The 23,806-nt window shown below is 35.8% G+C and overlaps 1 protein-coding gene across 7 annotated transcripts in view; it reads right to left on the reverse strand.

The window, feature by feature from the left end:
* Nucleotides 1-23,806, reverse strand: part of CHD1 (chromodomain helicase DNA binding protein 1) — a 77,349-nt gene that overhangs the window by 4,302 nt on the left and 49,241 nt on the right. For 3 of the 7 annotated variants that reach the window (XM_036309749.1, XM_036309746.1, XM_036309744.1), the window contains 13 exons: nt 19,934-20,094; nt 18,585-18,626; nt 16,994-17,124; nt 16,167-16,305; nt 15,791-15,941; nt 13,948-14,070; nt 11,981-12,106; nt 11,253-11,525; nt 10,767-10,907; nt 9,204-9,382; nt 3,948-4,044; nt 2,905-2,956; nt 2,228-2,438 (listed from right to left, as the gene is read on the reverse strand). In XM_036309749.1, the coding sequence (XP_036165642.1) occupies nt 2,228-2,438; nt 2,905-2,956; nt 3,948-4,044; nt 9,204-9,382; nt 10,767-10,907; nt 11,253-11,525; nt 11,981-12,106; nt 13,948-14,070; nt 15,791-15,941; nt 16,167-16,305; nt 16,994-17,124; nt 18,585-18,626; nt 19,934-20,094 (1,826 nt within the window). The remainder of the gene's footprint in view (nt 1-2,227; nt 2,439-2,904; nt 2,957-3,947; nt 4,045-9,203; nt 9,383-10,766; nt 10,908-11,252; nt 11,526-11,980; nt 12,107-13,947; nt 14,071-15,790; nt 15,942-16,166; nt 16,306-16,993; nt 17,125-18,584; nt 18,627-19,933; nt 20,095-23,806) is intronic. The other 4 variants (XM_036309745.1, XM_036309748.1, XM_036309750.1 and 1 more) reach the window with 4 other exon arrangements.

A 23,806-nucleotide genomic window follows, 5' to 3' on the forward strand; every position in this document is an offset into this window, starting at 1 on the left:
ATCCGGATGAAGCCGGAGCCAGAGTGAAGCATCCCAGGTCCCGGGTGCCTGCCAGCGGTGGCCGAAGTGAAGCAGCCTGGGTCCTGGGTGCCTGCAGGTGGCAGCTGGAGCAAAGCCTAGATCCCGGGTACCTGAGGGAAGCTGGTGCTGGCAGCCAGGGGAAGTGCCGGGAGCCGGTCCATCCTTGCTGTTTCAAGGGACCTGGCATATATGGCATACTGTTCTTAATATGTTTGCTCACCTTCTTGGCACTATGTGTTTTAACCAAGGTCTCTGAGAAAGGTTGTTTCCCCAGGTAGGGATTTTCCCCTAAAGTTAGGGAGGGAATAAAACCTCTTAACTAAGTGCCAGGCGGGTAATTAATCACTTTAACTATGAACAATCATGCTTAAGCTACATAATCTTTACTCCCTGGAATGGAGATAAGAAACGCCCTAACCTTTGGAATAGAGATTGATAGGATTGGAATCAACTGGTATAAATACAGATGTAACAAGACAGAACTTAGAAGACAGAACTTAGAAGACAGAACCTACACAGAACCTAGAGACACAAGAACTTCGCTGGAGAGAACATGGCAAAAGATCCTGGACTGAACCTGACTACAGAAATTGGCAAGAAAACCTGACTAGAACCTGGTGACTGAACCTGGCTGGAGAACCTGGAGAACCTAGCAAGAGAACATGGACACAGAAACTGGCTGGAGATCCTAACCAGAACTTCGCTGGAGATCCAGACCAGAACTTCACTGGAGATCCAGACCAGAACTTGGCTGGAGATCCTGGCTAGAACCTGGCTATACTGATCAACTGAATGCTGCCTCCGTGTCCATCCTTCTTCGCCAACTCCGTCCGCACCTTTGGGGACCCCTGGACCTGCTGGGGTAGAACCCCAGCAGGGAAGAAGGCCTACTCTTGCACAAATTTTCATGCATTAGGCCTCTAGTAAACAAATAAAACATCCTGATTTCAGGACCATCTCAGATGCTGTGATTAAATTTAACTGCAATAAGGTGTTTTCAAATAAAATTTTTCCCATTGAGTTTTAAATAGAGTATAATAAAGAACTCCATCAAATTTCAGCCATATTCCATCAAGCTTTTATTTTACCTTACTAGAAGCCTGGTGCACGAATTTGTGCAAGGGTGGGGTCCTTGACCTAGCCAGTGATCAGGGATGATTGGGGCTGTCTCATCCAGTTCTAATCAAGACTGAGCCAAATCAGGGTGTGCCGGGGAGGGGGGTAAGGATGGGAGAAGGGACCAAGTGAGGTTGGCCAGCTGGCGGGGGGAGAGGGACCAGGGAAGGTTGGCTGTGGGAACGCACTGACCACCAGGGGCAGCTCCTGCGTTGAGCATCTGCCCCCTGTTGGTCAGTGTGCGCTATAGTGCCTGGTTGACCAGTCGTTCTGATCATTCGGTCGTAACGGTCGCTTAGGCTTTTAGGCTTATAGACTAGAGGCCTAGTGCACGAATTCATGCATGGGTGGGGTCTGGTCGGCCTGCCCCAATTGGAGCCAATCGGGCCAGGCCGATTGGGGGGAGGGGCCATGGGCATTTGGCCGGCCAGCCCTGACCACTGGTCAAACTCCCGATCAAAGGAACAATTTTCATATTAGCCTTTTATTATATAGAATTATATTTTGAAGAGTTTTTAAGCCAATATTCTCCAAAACCAACAATGAATCTTTGACATAATTATAGAACTCCCTATGCTTTCTTTTTTTAAAAATTTTTTTTCATTATTGATTAAGGTATTACATATGTGTCCCTATCCCCCCCACTCATGTCCTCACACCCCTGGTGTCTGTGTCCATTTGTTAGGCTTATATGCATGCATACAAGTCCTTTGGTTGATCTCTCCCCCTTACCCTCCCCCTCACCCTCCCCTACCTTCCCTTTGAGGTTTGACGGTCTGATTGATGCTTCTCTGTCTCTGGATCTGTTTTTGTTCATCAGTTCCTCCCTCCCTATACTTTCATCTTTTATTAAACTTTGATCTTAAATTTATAATTTTAAAAAAAATTTTATAGAAAAATCCAGTTCTTAATATTAACAAAAAGTACTAGAATTCATATTTTTCTTATTTATAAATAAGCACCTTTATTTCACATAAGGCTTGTTTGATTACTTTATGTTTGAAGTGATAAAAAGGTCAAATATAATAAATAAAATAAAAAACAGAAAGACATGAATAAGCAAACTTTAAGAACTGACTGTCAGGTTTACCTGCTGTCTTGCTTGTAGTGATCCCAATCACGATGATCTTTTCCATTACTAAAAGAAGAATAGGGCCTTTTCCTAGAGTCACTCTTTTTGTAAGAATCTCCCTGATGTCGGTCTTTATGATGATCATGATACTGAGATAAGTGTCTATCAGAAGAATAACTGTCTCTGCTGCTATCATCGTGATTTGTATTCTCTTTTAATCTTTCCACATCTGTTAAATTAAAAAATTCAACTTTTGTTAATGACTTTAACTTTGCTGCTACATTGTAAGAACTCCTGTCTTAACTCCAGCTAAACAAAATCAGTTCCCAAATACAGGTAGTTAAAGAAAGGGGTCACTTTATTCCAAAATGTGAAAAATCACAACTGAAATATATAAGGCCCATTTCCTTCTGAGACAGACTATACTTTTGTGATTCTTGTGCATAAAAAATGCATTACTGCATTCTAAATTAATTAATTATCATTTTAGTAATTTATCGTATTTTAATAATTACCTATAATTTCTATAAACTGGTAAAAGGTGACTTGTGGAAAGGTTAATAATAAGCAAAGAAAGGATTATTAAGATAATAGATTCAATATAATAATGTGGTTATGTATTATCTAAAACAAACCCCAAAAAGGAAAACAATTTTTAAATGTACTTTTTAAAATAATTAGTAAGACTGACTTACCTGGATTTCTAATCACTTGAACATTCACGTTGCTGTTCTGGTCATTATTTTGCTAAAATAAATGCACATATGTAAGAATCTTTTAAGTGGTATAATAAACAATTACAAGAAAGGGGTGGGGGACCCTAAAAAGAAAACCTCGAGGCTGAAAGAAGCCCTTACATAAGATACTAAAATATATATATGTAGCATTTGCAGGTATCTTTTTAAAAAAATCATAAACTATTTGTCACATGACATTAAAAAATTTGACTTTGAAATAAATTTAGACTTAACAGAAAAGCTGCAAAAATAATACCAAAGAGTTCCCATAGGTCTTTCTTACAGCAGCTCCTAATGTTAGTATCTTATATAACCATGGCATAATGATCAAAACTAAGTAGTTAACATTGATACAACACTATTAACTGAACTTCATACTTCATTCAAATTTTACATTTTTCCACTAAGATCTTTTTTCCACTCCAGGATCCAATCTGGAACTTCATATAACACTTAGGTTTTATGTCTAACTTAGTTTCCTTCAATGTGGGACAGCTCCGTAGTTTTTTCTTGTCTTCCATGATCTTGACACTTTAAAGAGTACTATAGAGTTACTGTGTGGAATATCTCTTACTTGCCATTTGTCTGGAATTTTCTTATGATTAGATTGAGGTTATGCAAACCACAGAAGTGATGTACCTTTCTCAGTGCATCGTATCAGGTGGTTCATGATGTCAATATGTCTCATATTTCACTGGTGATTTTAGTCACTTATTTACAGTGGTGTCAGGCAGGTTTCTTTTCTAAATGTTATTGTTTCTCTTTGTAATTAATAAACATATTAGAGGAGATACTTTTAGACAATGCTAATACCTCATTTCTTGTTCACTAATTTTAGCTTCCTTCAGAAGCTCTTACCTGCAAAAGTTCTTAATGTAGTACTCTAGTGGTAATATTCTATTTTGTTCATTCCTTCTACATTTATTAACTGAATTCTTCTTTAAGGAAGAATGTCTGTTTTGGTAACATAAATAAGGGAAAAAAATGATGCATTACTTTACCTGAGATTCCTGCCGTTTTTTAATAGCATGCTTATATAACTTATGTAATTTTCTTGCATCAAACTCAGTAAACTTAGATACGAAAATCCACAGGTTTCTAGAAGAAAAAAAGGCAAATTAGTCTGGTGAAAAATATTTAGCTTTTTCATAATCCCCGAAACACCCAAACACACATACTTTGCCCTTTATGTAATAAAGCCTAAGGAGATTATTTCTAGTGTTTTTTTTTAAAACTTCATATATGGATAAAACTCTAAATGAACCTAAACATTAAGTTTGATTTCTCTTCCAAATCCCTTCATTTTATAATTTTTGGAATGAAAAGTACTAATCAATCCTAATTTGAAACCAGAGATGCAAATTTACAAATCAGGAAAGGACTCATAATGTGATTCGATTACTTATAAAAGGAACAAGCTATGTTCCTAGTCTGAACAATTATACCATCAGATAATAACACTTGTGAAAAAAGGGCCCTAAATAATACTTTAGAAGACAACTGTCATTTTATAATTGTAATGTAATGGTCATGAGAACAACATGACCGGACACTACAAACTATGGACAACATGGAGTCTTTAGGCCTCTCTTGCCATCCCAAGGCAAGAATTAGTAACTGATCATAGTATTTCATGATAAATTCAGATGCAGCCTATGAATACTTCTTAACACAGCTTCCTAAACAATCATTCATAATCAGTGACACTTGAGTCTATCTGCTATCACTGAAATAGTAATGGTTTTACATATTCACAATTTTTTTCTTAAATATTTTTCAGTAGGTATTATAAAGTATGACTTGAAACTTGCTTATATAAACAGGGTAAAGAAATTACTAATCAGTCAATGATAGAGTTTTGCATATTAGCCAACATCAACATCTTTAATGAGTCAATCAATCAATTTTAAGGGAAAAAAAACATATATATAAAATCTTCTGTATGAATAATGACTTCCCAAAAGAAAGCCATCTTCCAATGACACTGGTTGAAGGAAGATGGTCTTAGAAAGCAAAAATTCTTAGCTGGAAAATAACTTTTCATTCTATCTTATGAGAGAAAGTATGTGAAAGGACTTAAGTTGGGGATTTATAAATGGCTGACACATTTTTCAAATATCAAGCACCTATTGCTTATCACTACAAAGCAGACATTAAGTTATAAAGCCTTGCATGGGATACTATCAGTAACAGGTATATTAAACTGTTTTTATATTTTCAAAGCTCTTTCCTATTATTTAATTCCACAAATAACCTTTAAATAGGCATAATAAAAATAGCAGCCAATTTTAAAAATAAACAAGCAAATTAGGTAATGAGGCTAAGTGACTCATATAGCTAAGTAAGGCAAGAAGACAGGGCTCCTAATTTGCTTTCCACTAAAGTAATTCTCAGCCTTCTGATTTTGGGCATTGATATGTAAGAATAGCTGCTGGCTAGTAAACTACTAAGAAATTGCTATGTGTTAGTAAATTTTGGAATATATAAGTCTGTGAGTTATAAATTAACTGCAGAATTATCCCAGCACATGTGCATAAAGAGATGGGTGTCTGGTGATTTTTCTAGATGAATTCTTATCAGTGTTAAGTCAACTGTGGCTTTCTGTGTTTTATTAAATAACCATTAGTATTATCAATTTAGTTTGTGAAGGTTGTTTGCTTAACTGCAACATGTAACAATACTTATTTTTCATCAATATTTTGGCCTATAATTTTACAAAAATAAGACTGTAAAAACGCATTGCAATTTAAAGAGCCATCACTATGTTTCATAGTTAATGGGCACACATATACATAATACTCTCAAAATCTCCTATAGTGAGCAATACCTTATATATAGCCTATAAAATTGGGGTATTGAAATAAACTGCAGCATATTAAGGTATCAAGACTAACATTATCAGGCTATTTTAAACTAATCGGACACTTTCAAACTACATATGCATAAATTACTTTGTTTCTTAATTTTTTTTCAACCTCATGAAAATTTTCAAACATACATCAAAGATGAAAGAATTTTACAATGATCACCCACATACCTACTACCTATATTCTATTATTAATATTTTACTATGCTTGCTCTATGATGTTTCATTTCAAATACACCCATCTCTCTGTCAATCATTGTAATTTTTGTTTGCATTTCAAAGACAAATGGAGGTGTTGGTATTTCTCACCCTAAATACTTCAGTATGCATAACATTAACTAGTGAATACCTGCTTATTTTCTTTTAAAAATAAAATGTACATAAAGATGCACAATTTTTTAAGTTTACACTTGCTGAGTTTTACAAATTAAAATACTTTATAACCCCTAAACATATTTAAAAAGTTCTGTTTTGCCTTTTCACGATGTCTAAGTTCTTTTACCAACAGAGAGTTTTAATAGACAATGGGGTAGGTCAGAAATGGTCCAAAAATTGAGAAGCATTCCCTAGACCAGTGGTCTGCAAACTGCGGCTTGCGAGCCACATGCGGCTCTTTGGCCCCTTGAGTGTGGCTCTTCCACCAAATACCACGTGCGGGCACGCATATACAGTGCGGATGAAACTTCGTGGCCCATGTGCAGAAGTCGGTATTTTGTGGAAGAGCCACACTCAAGGGACCAAAGAGCCGCAGTTTGCCAAACCACTGCCCTAGACCAGTGGTCGCCAACCGGTGGAGGTCTGAGAGGTTGGCGACCGCTGCCTAGACTACATTTTCCCATGTAATCGATTATCAGTGAAGTCAAGGAAGGTTAAGAACTAAGTGGAAGAAAAACAAAAAGGTAAGATGCTCAGCTGGGTAAAAAGAAGAATCAAACCTTTGAAGGTCAAGACAAACATAAAGAAGTCAGTCTCCTGGCTACTAGTCTCTTTTGCTTTAGAGATTTCCTCTCCCTGCCCCATTTGTGTTTATAAACTAAATCTGAAATAGCATATATTTGTATTAGTCACTATATAATTTCAACAAGATATTTATTACTATCTTTCTAGCAAGTAAAATAGATTTTCTCCTTCTCTACAACCTCAAAAATCTGAACTCTAATTATAAGGTTTCAAAATATAGCACACTGAAATATTTTCAGGTGAAAACCAAGCTCCTTTACACTAAAAAGTAGAAAAGATGTTTAATATAATCCTTTAAATTAACGAAATTTAGCTATAAGAATAATTCACTCCATTTCCTTTATTTTCCCAATTTTACAACAGCTAAGTGACAATCAAGAACATGTTTGAGAGCCAACGACAGAGAAAATTTAACTTTGGATCTTCAATGTAAAAAGATAGATTCCCATGAAAGCCTAAAATATATAACTGACCTTGACTGTATTCTTGATCTATGGCTCTGAGCTTGGGAATCATCCAATGAATTGAAAAGGATGAAATAATTGTTTTATGGTATTTGAAGAAAGAGTTAATGCTCCAGTCAGTATATATAGTCCAACCAAAAATAAAAGATTAAGCTAGAATATATGCATATAGCACTTTAGAATTATTGTCTCCCATTCCTCACAATTTATTTTATTATCTACACTAATAAAAGAGAAAGATGCAAACTGACCGTATCTTCACAATGACCACCAGCCAATCAGGAGTATGCAAATTAACCCAATAAAGATGGCGAGTTACTTTGCATATGCAGGCACCGAGCGACCGGGGGCGTTCTGCAACGCCCCAGCCGCTCCAGGCGTCTGGGCAGTGTGGGAAGGCGGAAAGGCGGCTCCAGGCCGGAGTGAAGGCGGCACCGGCAGCCAGGGGAAGGAAGGCCCATTCTTGCACAAATCTTTGTGCATCGGGCCTCCAGTTATTCAATAAGTGGAAAATATATAACGCCTTACAATTCATAAAGAGCTCCATACCTAGACAGTTTGGCTATGAGGTTGTGGTTCAATTCCCAGTCAGGGTACATGCCTGGGTTGCAGGCTCAATCTGCAGTAGCGGGCATGCAGGAGGCAGCCGATTAATGATTCTTTCTCATCATCGATGTTTCTATCTCGCTCTCCCTCTTTGAAGTCAATACAAATGTATTTTTAAAAAAGAGCTTCAAATACAGCGCTGGCCAGCTCTGCTTAGTGGTCAACAGCGTCGGCCCACGGTCTGAAGGGTCAGGTTTGATTCAGGTCAAGGGAACATACCTTGGTTGCAGGTTCCCCAATGCTGGTAGGGGTGCCTGTGGAAGGCAACCAATCGATGTATGTGTGTCTCTCACCGCCCCACCCCCCCTTGTCTCTCCTTCCCACTTTCCCTAGAAATCAATGGGAAAAATATCCTAGGGTGAGGATTTTTTTAAAAAGCTTCAAATACAGATGTTATCATTTCACCAGTGATAATATAGTATCTGGGGGCTCTGAAATATTGTTCAAGGTCATAAAGCCCCAAATTAGGCAAGATGGGGACTGAGCAGATCTTCTGCTACCAACTCTAGTGACTACTCCATGGCAGTACAGGCACAACTTAAGGATATTATTATTACCCATACATGGCTTTAGTTTCTTTAGACATGACAGCAAAATTTACATGATCGATTTCCTATCTCCTCTTCCTAAAATGGGTCCTGGTTGAATTTAGGGATAAAAGGAACAAGTGTAGAATTTTTTTTATTTTAGCATAATCACAATCACTCCTCCAGAAATATATTACCATTTTTTTTTTGTTTTGATGTGTAGCTGTATTGCTATCAGGGACTTGTTTGTGTTTATTTTATGTTTTTCCCAAGTTGTTAATAGTTTGATTTAACACTGATCTGGATCTGGTAATCATTACGTGATTTGTATAATAATATAGCAGTTCAGTTTTACAATTTTAAGATCAACTGTGTTGCTACTGCTTCTAAAATAAAGGAGGATTCTCCATTTTACATTGCTTGAGGATATTAATTTTTACAAGGTGTTATACTCGTATCCAAAGACAAATTGCTAAGTATACTTAAATGATAATAAATTTGTTTGGCACACCAATTTCTAAAGATACTCTTGAGAATAATCTAGTGAATTCTGAAGATTTTAAAAAATAAAACGCAATCTAAATTTTAATGAAACAGCTTTTGTTATTTTTTATTTAAGGCAGAAATACCAAGTATGATTATCATGATGCATAATTAATTGATCACTCACGAATAAAAAAGCTTTAAAGGGAAAATAGTAAAAATAATCATCCTCAAGTTACCTCTCTAAACATTAGTTACTAAATTTCAAAAATAGAAAAATAAATTGAAATATAAGAAACAGATTATTACATACCCACAAATATAACACTTCCTAAAAAGTACATTACTTACTTTCTCCAATGCTTGATTTGTTCAGGATTTGTATATTCTTTCAGACATTCTGTGATATGGTCACCAATTTTTATTAAACACTGTCTAGTATGCTCTAGTTGTTCTCTTTCTGAAAGGCCTTTCTCAGGCCTATCAAGTTGTTTCAAAGCTGCTTTGACAGGCCTCATTCTTTCTTTACACTTTCAAAGTGGAAAATAAAAACATAAATACATGTATTAAACATATATTCAACAAAGATCTTCTTTCAATTATATTTACATCAGTAAATATAGCACTGTTTAATGCTAAAGTAACTATTAAATATCACCTCACAGCTCTTAGATGCCAGGGTTTTCCCCCTCAGATTCTTTGGAAAGCAAGGCTTTCATTATCAGTCTTTGTGAGAGTAATAACTTTGTATTTTACTTATCTTTTGTAAAAATGGTACTTTTTACACTGGAGAAAACCATTCTAAGCAGGCTTAAACACAGAATGATGAAAAGCATGGTAGCATATAAAACCAATGTATTTTAGACCAGTGTTACTCCAAGTGAAGTCTATGAACCTGCACTTGGTTCCAGGGGATAGGCACAGAAATTTTAGAAACCTTTTTTTTTTTTTTTATATTTTATTGATTTTTCACAGAGAGGAAGGGAGAGGAACAGAGAGCTAGAAACATCGATGAGAGAAAAACATCGATCAGCTGCCTCCTGCACACCCCCCACTGGGGATGTGCCCGCAACCAAGGCACATGCCCTTGACCGGAATCAAACCCGGGACCCCGCAGTCCGCAAGCCGATGCTCTATCCACTGAGCCAAACCGGTGCTGGCTAGAAACCTTTTTATCAGTGGTTCTCAACCTTCTGGCCCTTTAAATACAGTTCCTCATGTTGTGACCCAACCATAAAATTATTTTCGTTGCTACTTGATAACTGTAATGTTGCTATTGTTATGAATCGTAATGTAAATATCTGATATGCAGGATGGTCTTAGGCGACCCCTGTGAAAGGGTTGTTCGACTGCCAAAGGGGTCGCGACCCACAGGTTGAGAACCTCTGCTTTGTATCAATTTGACAGGGCAATTTTTATCTACTGAACCTAGTAATAAAACATTAGGGCTTGTATTTTGTATATTTTTTTAAATGTTCACTTTTTGTTTTTATTATACTTCCTAAAATACTAAAAAAGAAGCTACTACTTCACTATAGATAAGAATCAGTATCATATAGGTTACAGGTTCAGAAATTAAATGGTTTAAATTCTACAAATTCTATCCTTGGAGAAGTTCATTCTAAGTAGTCCTTAAATGCCTCTCCTTCGAGTTCTTCATTTATTAAAGTTCTTCCAAATTGATTCTAAATTTAAATTACCTTTCAAATATATTGTTTTTACAACCTGAGTTGCAGTAGCAACAAATTCAAAGACATTTTTAAATTAAAAGCAGCAAAGAATAAAACTGCAATTTAAATGTTATATGGATTATTACTAATAACAGTCTACTAGAGCGGTCGCCAACCTTTTGGACCTCACAGACCACTAGTGGTCCGCGGTTCACCATTTGGTGACTGCTGGTATACTACTTACAATGCTGAATGTCTTCTGATCCAGTTCTTCGGATTCTTCGGATATGGGAACTGGTTCACCACTTGCAGTAATATGAACTAGAGGATCAGACACTGAAGATTTCTTGGATCTTTCCTTGCTATCAGATTTTGATTCGCTCAACTAAAGAAAAAGCAAAAATAAAAACCCAACAATAACAAAGGTAAAATGATTAACACTTCCAAAAACAACTGTTTATTCACTTTTAATATCCCTATCTATTTTATCTTTCCCCAATTTTATTTGGAGAAAACAAAAATAAATAAATAAATAAGGTTACTCTGTAATGTTACCCTATAGGTAAGGAATTTTAAAAAGGATTCAAACCTATTTTTCTCTTCTACAAGATACCCACAGGAATTGAACTTGGTTATTGAGGCTAACGTAGGCTGATAGGCAATTTATGCTCCTAAAATATAAATAAGCTGATTGTGTAACTTTCTAAATTTTACATTATGATTTGCATACCTTTTCTTCCTTTATGTCTTTTTCTTTCTGCATAGCTTCTATAGCTTCTTTTACTTTCTTTTCTCTCTTTTCTTTAAAATCTTTTTGCTTTATATCTTTCTTATTCTCTTTTTCTTCTATCTCCCTTTTAAGTTCTCTTTTATTTTCCTTTTCTTTTGCTTCCCTCTTTTCTTCTGGTTCCTTCTTTATAAAAACATCTGGCTCAGGTTTTTCTTCACTGTCTCTTTCTGTTTTAATTTTTTTATTTGGATGTTTCAAAGAAGTGACCTTATCCTAGAAAGTGCAAGTGTGGCCAATGTATTACTAACCAAATCTTGACAAAGATTAAATTTCTTTTCTTTGCATGACTAGGATTGCATGTATGCAGATTCTGAAAAATAATCCAGAATCCAATAATGACACATGCAATATTTACCTTCCTATAAAAACTAATGTAAGCCAGTCCCATTCAAAATTCGTAATAAAATTAAAGGAGACAGAACCTCACTCAATGTTTGCAAAGGAAGAACCTTTGCTCTATCTCTCTAGTGATATATGATATTCTATTGGATAGGTGAAATACTGTTCTGTAAATGAGACTGCATAATAAGCTATTTTTTAAAGAAAATTTCACTACTAAAAAATAAAATAAAATTTCAGGTCTTAGTTCAAATTTTAAATGTAAAACATACCAAAATATGCCATGTTCCTTTCTATTTAATGGTTGCTTTTCTAAAACACATTCTTACCTTATCATCTTCATCGGACTTTTCTGAGAGCAGAGGAGAAGAATCACTCTTTACTTCCTCTTTCACCTTTATAGACTTCATGGATTTATTCTTCTTAGCTCTTGCTTTTCTCCTCTTTGAACCTCCCTAAAAATAATTATTTTTATTCTAACCAATTCCATAAATTCCATTTATAAAAAAAGCTTCTTAAATACTGAATCAAAAAGGCTAAATAAATGAATAGTTTTACTCAATCCTTAGCCTGTTGGTAAAAAGCTATATACCAAGCTTAGAAAGTCAACAAACGTCATATAACTTAATAAAAATGAAGAAGAGAAACAGAAGGAGGGTTTTTCCCATCCTAAGTTATTATCTTCAACTAAATTCAATGCTACCAGAGTAGCATTAGAAATTATTTTCAATGGTACGTATGTAATTATGACATTGTGGTCATAAGTAATTTTTAAAGATTTCTATAGTTCCAATCACCTCTTCTAGTGTCTTCTTCCTACTTTTTTGGAGGCTCTCATAAATAAGCTCAGTGATCTTTAATGCTACTCCTTAAGCTTTCCAATGTCTACAAATAACACAGTAATGGAGGCCTAACCTTTCAAAAAGAACTCCATTCTAAACAAGTTGCCCCCACTCCCTCTCTAAATACTAAAGAAAAAATGTGATCTCACTTCTGAAAGACATGACTCATTAGTGTTAACATGAATGCTGAGATAATTTAAGGCAAAATATTACCATATTCAAGTGACACTACTAAATCATGGGAAAATATACTTGTAAGTTCATATTAACCACAGATGTCTGTCTAGGGCAGCGGTTTTCAGCCGGCGTACAGTGGCATACTGGTGTGCTGCAAGAGACACACTGGTATGCTACAAGAATTTTTAAAATATGCAATACTAGACTATGTAGTCATGGGCACTTAACTCTTTTTCCTTAGATTGTCAGATATAAAAATGACAACAGCCAGCATAACAATAGCTGTCTGGTGTGAATGAATAAAAATTATACCTAATTTTTTGTCAGATCAGCACAAAGTATATTTTTTAGCAATCCTATATAATAAAATGCTAATGTGCAAATAGAACGGCGGAACAACCAGAACAACCATACACTACGATGTGTGCTGACCACCAGGGAGTGTGCATGGAACATGGCGGGTGTCAGCCACGGTGGGATGGTGGAGGTGAGTGGCGGTGCCAGACCAAAGCAGGGCACTGGTCGCTGACATCAGGGCAAACCTCAGGTGGTTACTGAAAATTCTTTGCTCCCATGCGCCAGTCCCACCCGGTGCTTGCACCTGCTACCAGTACCAGAGCTGCCACTCACACCCACTGCCGGCCCCAATCGCCCCTCAGGGCTTCTCTACCTCCCCCTGCTCCTGAGGGGAGATCGGGGCCGGCAGCCGCCTCTCACATCCACTGCCAGTAATGGCCCCACTCGCACCCAATGCCAGTGCTGAAGCTGTCGCTCACACCCACTGCCAGTGCCAGCGCCAGGCCCACTCACACCGACTGACGGCCCTGATCACCTGAGGGCTTCTCCACTTTCTCCTGCTCCTGAGGGGCAATCAGGGCAGCAGCTACTGCTCACACCTGCTGATGGCACCGGCCCTGCTTGCATCCACTGCTGGCACCAGCTCCAATTGCTCCATGCCTTCAGAGGGTGCAAGTGGGGCCGGCACTGTCAGCCTGTGGGAGCGGCAGGAGCAGGGCGGCCGGCAGACAGGGGACTGAGGGCCACTGTGGGAGGGGCCCGGTGGGAGCATGGAGGATGGGCCGACACCCACCCCTGTGCCTATCATAGCCTCATGGCCCACAGTTCCTTTCAAGGTGCACGAACTTGTGCATTGGGCCCCTAGTTAGTTTATGTTTGTCATGAAATGAAAAGGGTTGAAAATTGCTAGTCTAAGGCAACCAGTAAGCTAGACTTGTCTTAAAAGTAAACTGCTCTTTAGCATCTGAATTTTAACTTACTGCACCAGAAAGTCTTTGAGCTTCTTTTTTGGCAAGATCTCTACTAAGTAATTTGATGAGGTAGTCTGCCCGAGTCTGCAACTGTTTTGCTTGTGGTTTTTTATCAGGGTCATCTGGAAGAATCTGAAAAGCAATTAATTTTTTCAGTTTGCTTTTCATAAGATGAAAAAATTTAAAGCTAAAAAGTGCTTATTCATTTTTTAAATATATACAATTCACTAACAAATTATAATTCTTTCAATATTTAGGAATAAACTTAGAATGAAAAATACATTTTTTAATATCTATAACACAGTAAAGATTAGTTTCCCTGGGGAAGAATTTTTTAAAAATACACAATGGGAGAAAAAAATCCCTCTTCAAAATGAGAATACACAGTGTGAGGTTAAAAAGTTCTTTCAAATATACAATAGTATATTTAGCACCCAGTGTTATTAAACACTAGAGGCCCGGTGCACGAAAACTTGTGCACTAGGAGGGGGAAGGGTCCCCCTCAGACTGGCCTGTTCCCTCTCACAGTCTGGGAGCCCTCAGGGGATGTCCTCTGTGGGAGACAACCAGCCGATCAGGGGAAGGCAACACACCCATCACACCTCTGCTGCAGCCACTGCCAGCTGCCAGGGCTGCCTGAGCCTTGGCCCTCGCAGGCACCATGGCTTGCCTGAGTCTTGGGCCGGCCCTGGCAGCGGCAGCCGCCATCCGCGGCTTGCCTAAGTCTCAGGCAGCTGCTGCGGGTTTGTCGGGAAGGATGTCCGGAAGATGTCTGCCCTAATTAGCATATTACCCTTTTATTAGTATAGATTATGGTATTCTTAGGTTTCCTTCCTTTCTCATTATAATATATGATCTATAAAGTACACAAAACTTCCTAGAATACAAGGTATCATCTATCCAGAAGATGACCCACAACAGGCACTGTGAAGAAACTTTTACAGTTGGACTCTAGTTTTGCTTCAAAGTAGCAAATGGCAAATTTCTAGTATTTCAAGATTCTCATTTGTCTGTGAAGAAGTAAAATATAAAAAAGGAACTTAAGTGATAAGAATAAGGCAATGCTTTCAGTGGTTTCCATTCTAAGCAAAGAAATGATTTCGTTAATGTGGTAATATCAAATCATCAAAAATCCTAAACATGGTTTGACAATACAAACATATAAAAGATTTCAGAATCTTTTTCTGCCCATGAATAATCTAGTTAATCATGGAATGAAAGATTTACTTTTAACCTAAAGGAAAATGTCCTAACAAAAATATAATTTTAGAGGTGAAGCAAAATCTTGGAGAATACTTAAATTCATGAAATCCCTTCATGAAAACCAGATTCCAAAGAAGCCAAGGTCACACAACCATCTAGAGCAGTGGTTCTCAACCTTCTGGCCCTTTAAATACAGTTCCTCATGTTGTGACCCAACCATAAAATTATTTTTGTTGCTACTTCATAACTGTAATGTTGCTACTGTTATGAATCGTAACGTAAATATCTGATATGCAGGATGGTCTTAGGCGACTCCTGTGAAAGGGTTGTTCGACTGCCAAAGGGGTCGCGACCCACAGGTTGAGAACCACTGATCTAGAGCCTTTTTTTCCTGACACCTAGTTGAGTTAATTTCTAACATAATTTAAAACATTTTTTTGCATTATTTGAGAGAGGAAGAGAGAGGGAGAGAGCGATAGAAACATCAATGATCGAGCCTGCAACCCAGGCATGTGCCCTGACCAGGCATCGAACCATGACCTTCGGGCTCATAGGTCAATGTTCAATCATTAAGCCACACCAACCGGGTTCTAACATAATTTAAAAGCAAAATTAAATTCAACATCAGAATGAAGAAATATTTAAGTACCTTGTGTGTTAGACTGAGGTCAGGATCCATTTTAATCATTTCCCAGCTTCCATATCCATATTCATATATGCCAATTAACAAATTGGAATCATCTTCTTTGCCCCAGTCTATATCAAAATGAGCAGCCTTTGTATGGCATGGGATAGTATACCTAGCATTCAAGTTAATAACCAATGTCAAGTTTACAATTGCCTTATTAAAAATTAATTTTAAAAACATGTTAAGAACATATCTGAATCATTCAAAATTTAATTTTATGTTCAAAAACATTTCAGTCAAACTAGCCAATGACATAAAAAAACATTTTAACTTACATTCATATCCAAATTATTGAGTAACAAGAAATACTTTACAATGGAAAAAGTAAGGAACTCACTGCTTTCTTTCTTCTGGATCTGAAGGAATGGATTTGTGCAATGGTATTAATTCTTCTTCATGGGAGATGACTAGCTTGGCATTCACTTGTACTCCTGATATTCGGAATGTTGGACCCTTTACTTTTCCAAGCCTACCACCTTAATTTTTTTAAGAAAGAGTAAAAGAAGTATAAAATATAGAACTACAAAATAAAAAAGCAATGTATGCTATTATTTATTTTAATAAGTATTACTTAGATGTACTTATTAGTATTATGTTTTGGGGGGGACTTGCTGGCAAACCTTAAATTTCACTACAAGATTTCTTAGTACATATTAGTGACTAAAATATAGGAGATGTAGATTCATAAAAAGCATTTCATGTACTTAAGTGTTTTATCTACTGCAGAAGGTACATCAATCTATTGATAGGATCAATAATTTCTCAATAAGATTTCCGGTATGATTTTTTTTTTTTCAGTACATCTGATTACTAAATCTTATCTAAATATTTTTATTTAGTGTATGAACTGTAAAACAAGCATAATGAAGTTAAGTATGCCCCAAACCAATATTACATATGTATTCTTAAGATATCTTTTCAGTCATGTATGCTAAAATTATAGTACAACTAACAGTAATTCCTGACATTACCTTCCAGTTAGACTGTATCAGGCAGATAGATTGTATTGCCTTCAATAATAGAATTCTGCTCCCCATTTCCTATTACCTAGCTAATACTTTTAAGACTGATGAAAAGCTAACAAGATATAATACCTAACTCAATAAAAGCGTATTTTAAAAGTCCCATTTACCCCTCTTTAAATCACTCTCATTTTAATATTACCTGTCCGTTCTGTTCCTGAAGAATTATCCTTTAAAGCTTTAATGCAACCATTATGCACCAATTCTCCTAGTCGTCTGAGATCTGTTTCTGACTTATCAACTAATTCAGCATCTCGAGCTATTGCATCCAATCTGTAATAAAATAATACAATTTTCAAGTAAACACACAGACTAAATTTCACCTCAAGTTCTACAAATCATACTATTGCATGCTCTACAAATTTTAGTTCATATAATTGGCATAAGATACATAAAAACCAGGAAGATCTGATGGGGAAACAATTCGTCTATATATTCAAGGATAATAATAAAGTAAACCAATTCATTACAGAACAAGTGGTATGCTTTAAATTTGAAGATTATGTAATAACTAGGTTCGTGCACTAGGGGGGTGTGGGGGGATCCCTTAGCCTGGCCTGCGCCCTCTCACAGTCTGGGACCCCTTGCTCCTTACCGCCCACCTGCAGTGGAGGGGGGAGAGGCTCCTGCCACCACCGCTGCGCTCACCAGCCCTGAGCCCAGCTCGATGCTCCTTAGTGCTGCCTCAGAGATGGAAGAGGCTCCCGCCACTGCTGCTGGGCTCGCCAGCCATGAGCCCAGTTTCTGGCTGAGGGGCACTTCCCCTGTGGGAGCGCACTGATCACCAGGGGGCAGCTCCTGCATTGAGCGTCTGCCCCCTGGTGGTCAGTGCGTGTCATAGCTACCACTTTTCCACCATTCAGTCGATTTGCATATTATGCTTCTATTATATAGAATTCTACAAAACCTTTTTATAACTGACCAGATCTTAAATTCAAAAGAAGTGCTTAAGGATTGTAATAATGATAAATGAAAAAGACATTATAAGAGTAATGTTCTATAGTTTGTAATTACTATGCACTGAGTAGATATGATTATTAATGTTCAAAGTTTTTTCATCATATAAAATAATTATACAAGTCTTTTATTGTATTGTATGCAAGTCATCTCAAGATAAAAAAGAAAATATATTTTAAGGAGTTGTGTAGAGAAAAAATTTTTTTAAACCAATTTGAGTCTTTGCCAGTCTATATCCAGACAATGGGTTTACCATAACAAAGAACAAAGAATATCCAAATCACAGACAATGTGACTAAAATTAACTGATAACAACAATAACAAAAAAACCTGTCTTGACAATTTGATTTTAATTGTTTGTGTAAGAGGAAGCTGTATTTAGGAAAACAAGAAAATTTCCCTAGTAAGGGAAAATAAAACAGGTCAGGTGACTAGGTTAGCAACACAGTTTTCTTAAGAATGAATCTGCTAGTTTATAAGTTTCTCATTTAAAAAATGATAAAGCCTTTGAAAGTACCTTAGAATTACAAAAATGAAAGGCATTTTATAGAAAACTTTATTGGCAGGTAAAATTTTAGAGACTAGAAAGAATTAAGGATGACAGTAAAACATTTTTCAAAACTATACTTGAATTTTACTTTCTACAGATTAACTTTGCAAATATCTTTTAAAAGCAAGTTTAACAAAGTACCTAAACTGAATATTAGTATAAACAAATAACCCTGACAAGAACATAAAACATACTATGATTCTATGAGAATAACAGATGTATTTACCTTTCTAGAGGGCCACCAAATTTCTTGTAACTCTTGATAAACCTAGCAGAAAATAATTGTTTGATTTAAATGCAGGCTTCACTACCCATTAAAAATAGATAAATTTATAAATATGTAGAAAAAAGAAAATACTTCTTAGAATACAAATTAATTCAAGGTAGTTACTGACAAAAATGAATAAACTATGCTAGAAACCAAAATGTTAAAACATTAAAACATACCAAGTAAGACAAGAAATTAACACCCAGGATGATGTTTAGAAACCAGTATAAATAAAACAATAGAAGCTAAATTTTATTTTAGAAATTACTTTATTTTTTTTCACAAGACAAAATAAGGTTCAAGGCTACCACAGGAAGTGTCTCCAGAATTAGCAATCATATTGCACCTCCTAACATTCCAAGTGTTGATAAAATTTACTGAAAATAGCTTTAATTCAGATGTAGGGTATTATACCAACAATGGAAAATAAAAATTTTACTTAAGAACAAAGCTACCCAAGTGGTTGATGGATGAGGAAAAATATCCAGGAAAAGTTGAAATGCCTCTTCAACTAAAGACAGAAAGTCCAGCAAATCAGGTGGTCATAAAATACCCTTAATAAAATCTAATAACATATTTAATTTTCTGGTAGAAAGAATGAGGAAGAACTTTATCGGTCAGGTCTATGATGTAAAAGAAAAGAGTTACAATGGCTTGAAAGAAACAAACTCTCAAAATACAATAATGAACAACCTTTTTACAAATTTCATAAGCAAAATTATTACATAAACAAAAGTAAATTTATCTTATTCCCCTTAAGTATATCTGTATATACACATAAATGTATTTTGAAAGAAAACTACAATTTATCTTACTACCCATTCTTACCTCAATTCCTACTTGGACATAACAGAAATACCCTTAACATGGTTACTTTCAAAGAGCAAATTACTTCAGAATTAAAAAACTAGAAAAATATGGAACTAAATTATCCCCACATAAAAATAGTAATGTTGGGAGTCAGAAGTGCAATAAGAATTTTTATTAAATAAGTCTAATGTATTGAAATATACATTCATTATTCAAAAAGGCCACTGTTCTGAACCACATTAATAAAACCAAAAGAATGTAACAGTCTAAATATACTAACAATAAATAAATAATATGCAAAGATTAGATGCCAAACATTTTTTTCTCATAGTTATAATGAACTCACAAAAGCAGAACCCACCCAATTCCTAAACAATTTCATATATTTGCTTCCTCTAACACTTTCACCTTCATCTTTGAAATGTTGGGATTTCTGTATTTTAGTTTCACCCTCTAATAAAAATAAAGTGAAGTAAAATGGTGTCACATCATCTTACCGCCGAATTTCTGCATCACTAAATCCTTTAATATTCTCTCGAGGGATAGTCCGTGGTCTTCCACGTTTCTTCGGCCTTTTCCTTTCTGAGATTGAATCACTATCAGATCCAGAATATCTCCTGCTTCTACTGCGCCTCCCTTCACTTCCATTGAAACTAATCTGGAATTTGAAAACAAAAATTTACCCAAACTTAGGGCAAAGAAAATTGTACAAGACTGACAGAATTTTATAACTTCAAATGTTTTTCTATAAATCAAAAATATTCTATAAAAAAACTTTTAAAAAGCAAACAGAAAAATACAGCATGTTGATGACAGTTATTAATAACTTTAATATGTAACGCATTCTGATAAATCTAAAGGAAAACACCCACTGTCCTTTTGTAAAAATGAGAAAAGTTATTACCAAGCAATTAATCAAATAATATAAGCATAAAATCATACAAACTCATTGGTAACACTTTTTAAAAATGAGAAGTAACAATAAAATGAAATTCTTTTATCAATCCATCAATTTGACCAATACCAACTAAGCAATAATAGCTAATATTAGTATAATGGGATAGAAAAATGAATAGTAATATACTTCTTCTGGGTATTTAAACTTGGGACAGAAGGCAATTTAGCAATATTGCATTACAAGCCTTGAAAATTATCATTCTGCTGACCCAGCAACATCATTCCCAGGCATATTTCCTGAGATCAGAAATGTGAGGAAACATTGGCCAATAAAGTCATTTACAGCATAGATTTCTTTTTTTAATAGCAAACAATCTAAATGTTCATCAAAGAGACTGGACAAGTAACCTATACAAGTTTAAGAAAGCCATCTCATGCTCATGAGGGAAGTTAGAGAAAACTTGATTTTGTGGTGCAGCCATGAAGAAAGGGAGCGGTCACCTTTCAGAATATAGGCAGGAAATACAGACCCATCTCGGCTACTGAACTGAGTGCACAGAAGAAGACCTAATATAGTTGTAGGACAGCTCTGGCTGGGTGGCTCAGTTAGCTAGAGCACCATCCTGTGGCCCAAAAGGTTATGGTTTCAGTCCCCAGTTGGGGCACATACAGGAGAGGCAACTGATTGATGTTTCTCTCTCACATCATGTTTCTCCCTCTCTCTCAAATCAATAAAAACATATTCTCAAGTCAGGATTAAAAAAAAAAATTGTATTGTAGAATAACACTCATTATATACTGTCAAAGGAAAGAAAGCAACTTCCAAATTAATACTCCAATTAAATTTGGCAGATATGTATGAAAAATATTGGAATTATGTATACCATAATATTATATTATTAGTGATTACCTCTGGGTGGACAGATTATGTGTCATTTTTATCTGTTTTCCTAAGTATCTACTTATTAGTATTCTAATTAGGTTGATCAGATACTTAAAAGAAAAAAAATGCCAGTTGAACCCACATAAAAATAGCTAAATATCCATTAGTTCTTTAACAAATATACCAAAGCATATTTTCGGTAAGTCTTGAGCATTTTTCCAAAGTCTCAGTATATATTTTGAATACCTTTAATATGCTAAAGGCTTACTGAAAGTTAAGAATGGGCATTTAGTTTTTACTGTTCTAACCTCCTTTCATAAGATCTAATATAATGCTATGCTTCCCATCCACTGTAAAAGGAAACCATTATAGGGTTTGAAGAAATAAACACAAACAAGAAACTACAAACATGGTCACTTATAGGCCAAACACATTATTTGGCTCCATATCTGCGTGGGATGTATAAAGTTGGTAGGTTGCTCCTACCACAACAAAAATCATAATCTCTAAAATCTAATTTAAAAAAATCACTTTTCTTAAACACATAAAAATCACAAGGCAACCTAACAGTCTCAAATATAAGGAAATATAGCAGCCTGTAAGAAGAGATGAGGCTCAAATACTGGCTCACTTGGGAAGAACGTGAATGGTAGACATCAAGTACTATAAAGGCAGGTAAGAGGAACTTAAAAATTTACTAAAGGCTGAATGTGGGCTGCCTTGAAAGCATAGAATCCCTGGGAACCAAAGACAAAAGGAGAACCTGTACCCACTCTCAAGCACTTTTCCACAAACCTACATCTCATGCTCATGAGGGAAATTAGAGAAAACTTGATTTTGTGGTGCAGCCATGAAGAAAGGAAGCGGTCATCTTTCAGAATATAGGCAGGAAATACAGACCCATCTCAGCTACTGAACTGAGTGCACAGGAGAAGACCTAATATAGTTGTAGGACAAGAAAACAAAAAAACCCTACCTTGGGAGAAGAGTAGCAGGACAAGGACTAGGGTGAGGCAAGTCTCTCATTTGCCTCAAAACTTAAGGAGGCACCAAAAAAACCTCAGTAATAAAGACAACTATATTATAATGATATAGCCTAAAAAACAAAAGTTGCCGAAACCGGTTTGGCTCAGTGGATAGAGCGTCGGTCGGCCTACGGACTGAAAGGTCCCAGGTTCGATTCCGGTCAAGGGCATGTACCTTGGTTGCGGGCACATCCCCAGTGGGGAGTGTGCAGGAGGCAGCTGATCGATGTGTCTCTCTCATCGATGTTTCTAACTCTCTATCTCTCTCCTTTCCTCTCTGTAAAAACTCAATAAAATATATTAAAAAAAAAAAAAATTAATGCAAAAAAATCTATATTACGGTTTTTTCCTTTTACAGCAGGATTCAAAATAGTTTAGTATGGCACTGTTACCATTATCTAAAAACCTGTCTATTTTCTTCGTTTAGGGCACAAAATAATCAACAAATTTTTAAAACGTCAAACCATACAGGGAATGCTCTTTGGCCATGACAGAATTAAACTAGAAATTATTAACAAAAGATACTTGGAAAATTTCCCAAATATTTAGAAATTAAACAACATACTTCTAAAAAAGAAACCAATGGGTTAAAGAGGAAGTCACAAGGGGAAGAAAATATTATGAATAAATGAAAATATACCAGATATCAAAATTTAGAGATTCAGAAAAGCAGTACTTAGGGGAAACTTGTAGCATTAAAACCTAACTTTAGGAAAGGAAAGTCTTGATGCAATGGTCTAAGCTTACATCTTAAGACAGAAAAAAAGAGCAAATTAAAGGAAAAAGAAAGGATACATAATAAAGAGCAGAAATCAATAAAATTTAAAACAGAAAATCAATATACCAAAAGGTAGTCCTTTGAAAAGATAAATAAACCTCTAACTAGAATGATCATAAAAAAAATTTAGCAGTATTAAGAAGAGAGGGGAATCAGTAAATATCTTGTAGACACTAGAAGGATAACAAAGGATATTAAGAATAACTTTATGCCCATAAATTCAACAAATTGGATAAAATGGACCAATCTCTTGAAAGAAACACACTACCAAATTCACTTAAGAAAAAGATATTCTGAATTCATATTTAGAAAAGAAACTGAAGTTAGTTTAAAATTCTTCTAACAAATGCCCTAACTGTTTTGGCTCAGTGGATAGAGGTCAGCCTGCAGATTGAAGGGTCCCAGGTTTGATTCCGGTCAAGGCCATGTACCTTGGTTGTGGGCACATCCCCAGTAGGGGGTGTGCAGGAGGCAGCTGATTGATGTTTCTCTCTCATTAATGTTTCAAACTCTCTATCCCTTTCCCTTCCTCTCTGTAAAAAAATCAATGAAATATATTAAAAAAAAAAAAATCTTCTAACAAAGAAAACTCCAGGCCTAGTTTCCCTGAAAAATACTACCAAACATTTAATTAAGAAATATTAACAATTTACACAACTCTTTCCAAAAATAGCAGGGGAGGGAACACTCTTCAACTTAGTTTATGAAGCAAGCATTATCAAATCAGATGAAGATATTACATGAAACTATAGACCAATATCTCTCATTAACAGAAAAAATATCAATA

The sequence above is a fragment of the Myotis myotis genome, unplaced genomic scaffold (genome assembly GCF_014108235.1).
Source record: "Myotis myotis isolate mMyoMyo1 unplaced genomic scaffold, mMyoMyo1.p scaffold_m19_p_5, whole genome shotgun sequence".
Lineage (NCBI taxonomy): Eukaryota > Metazoa > Chordata > Mammalia > Chiroptera > Vespertilionidae > Myotis > Myotis myotis.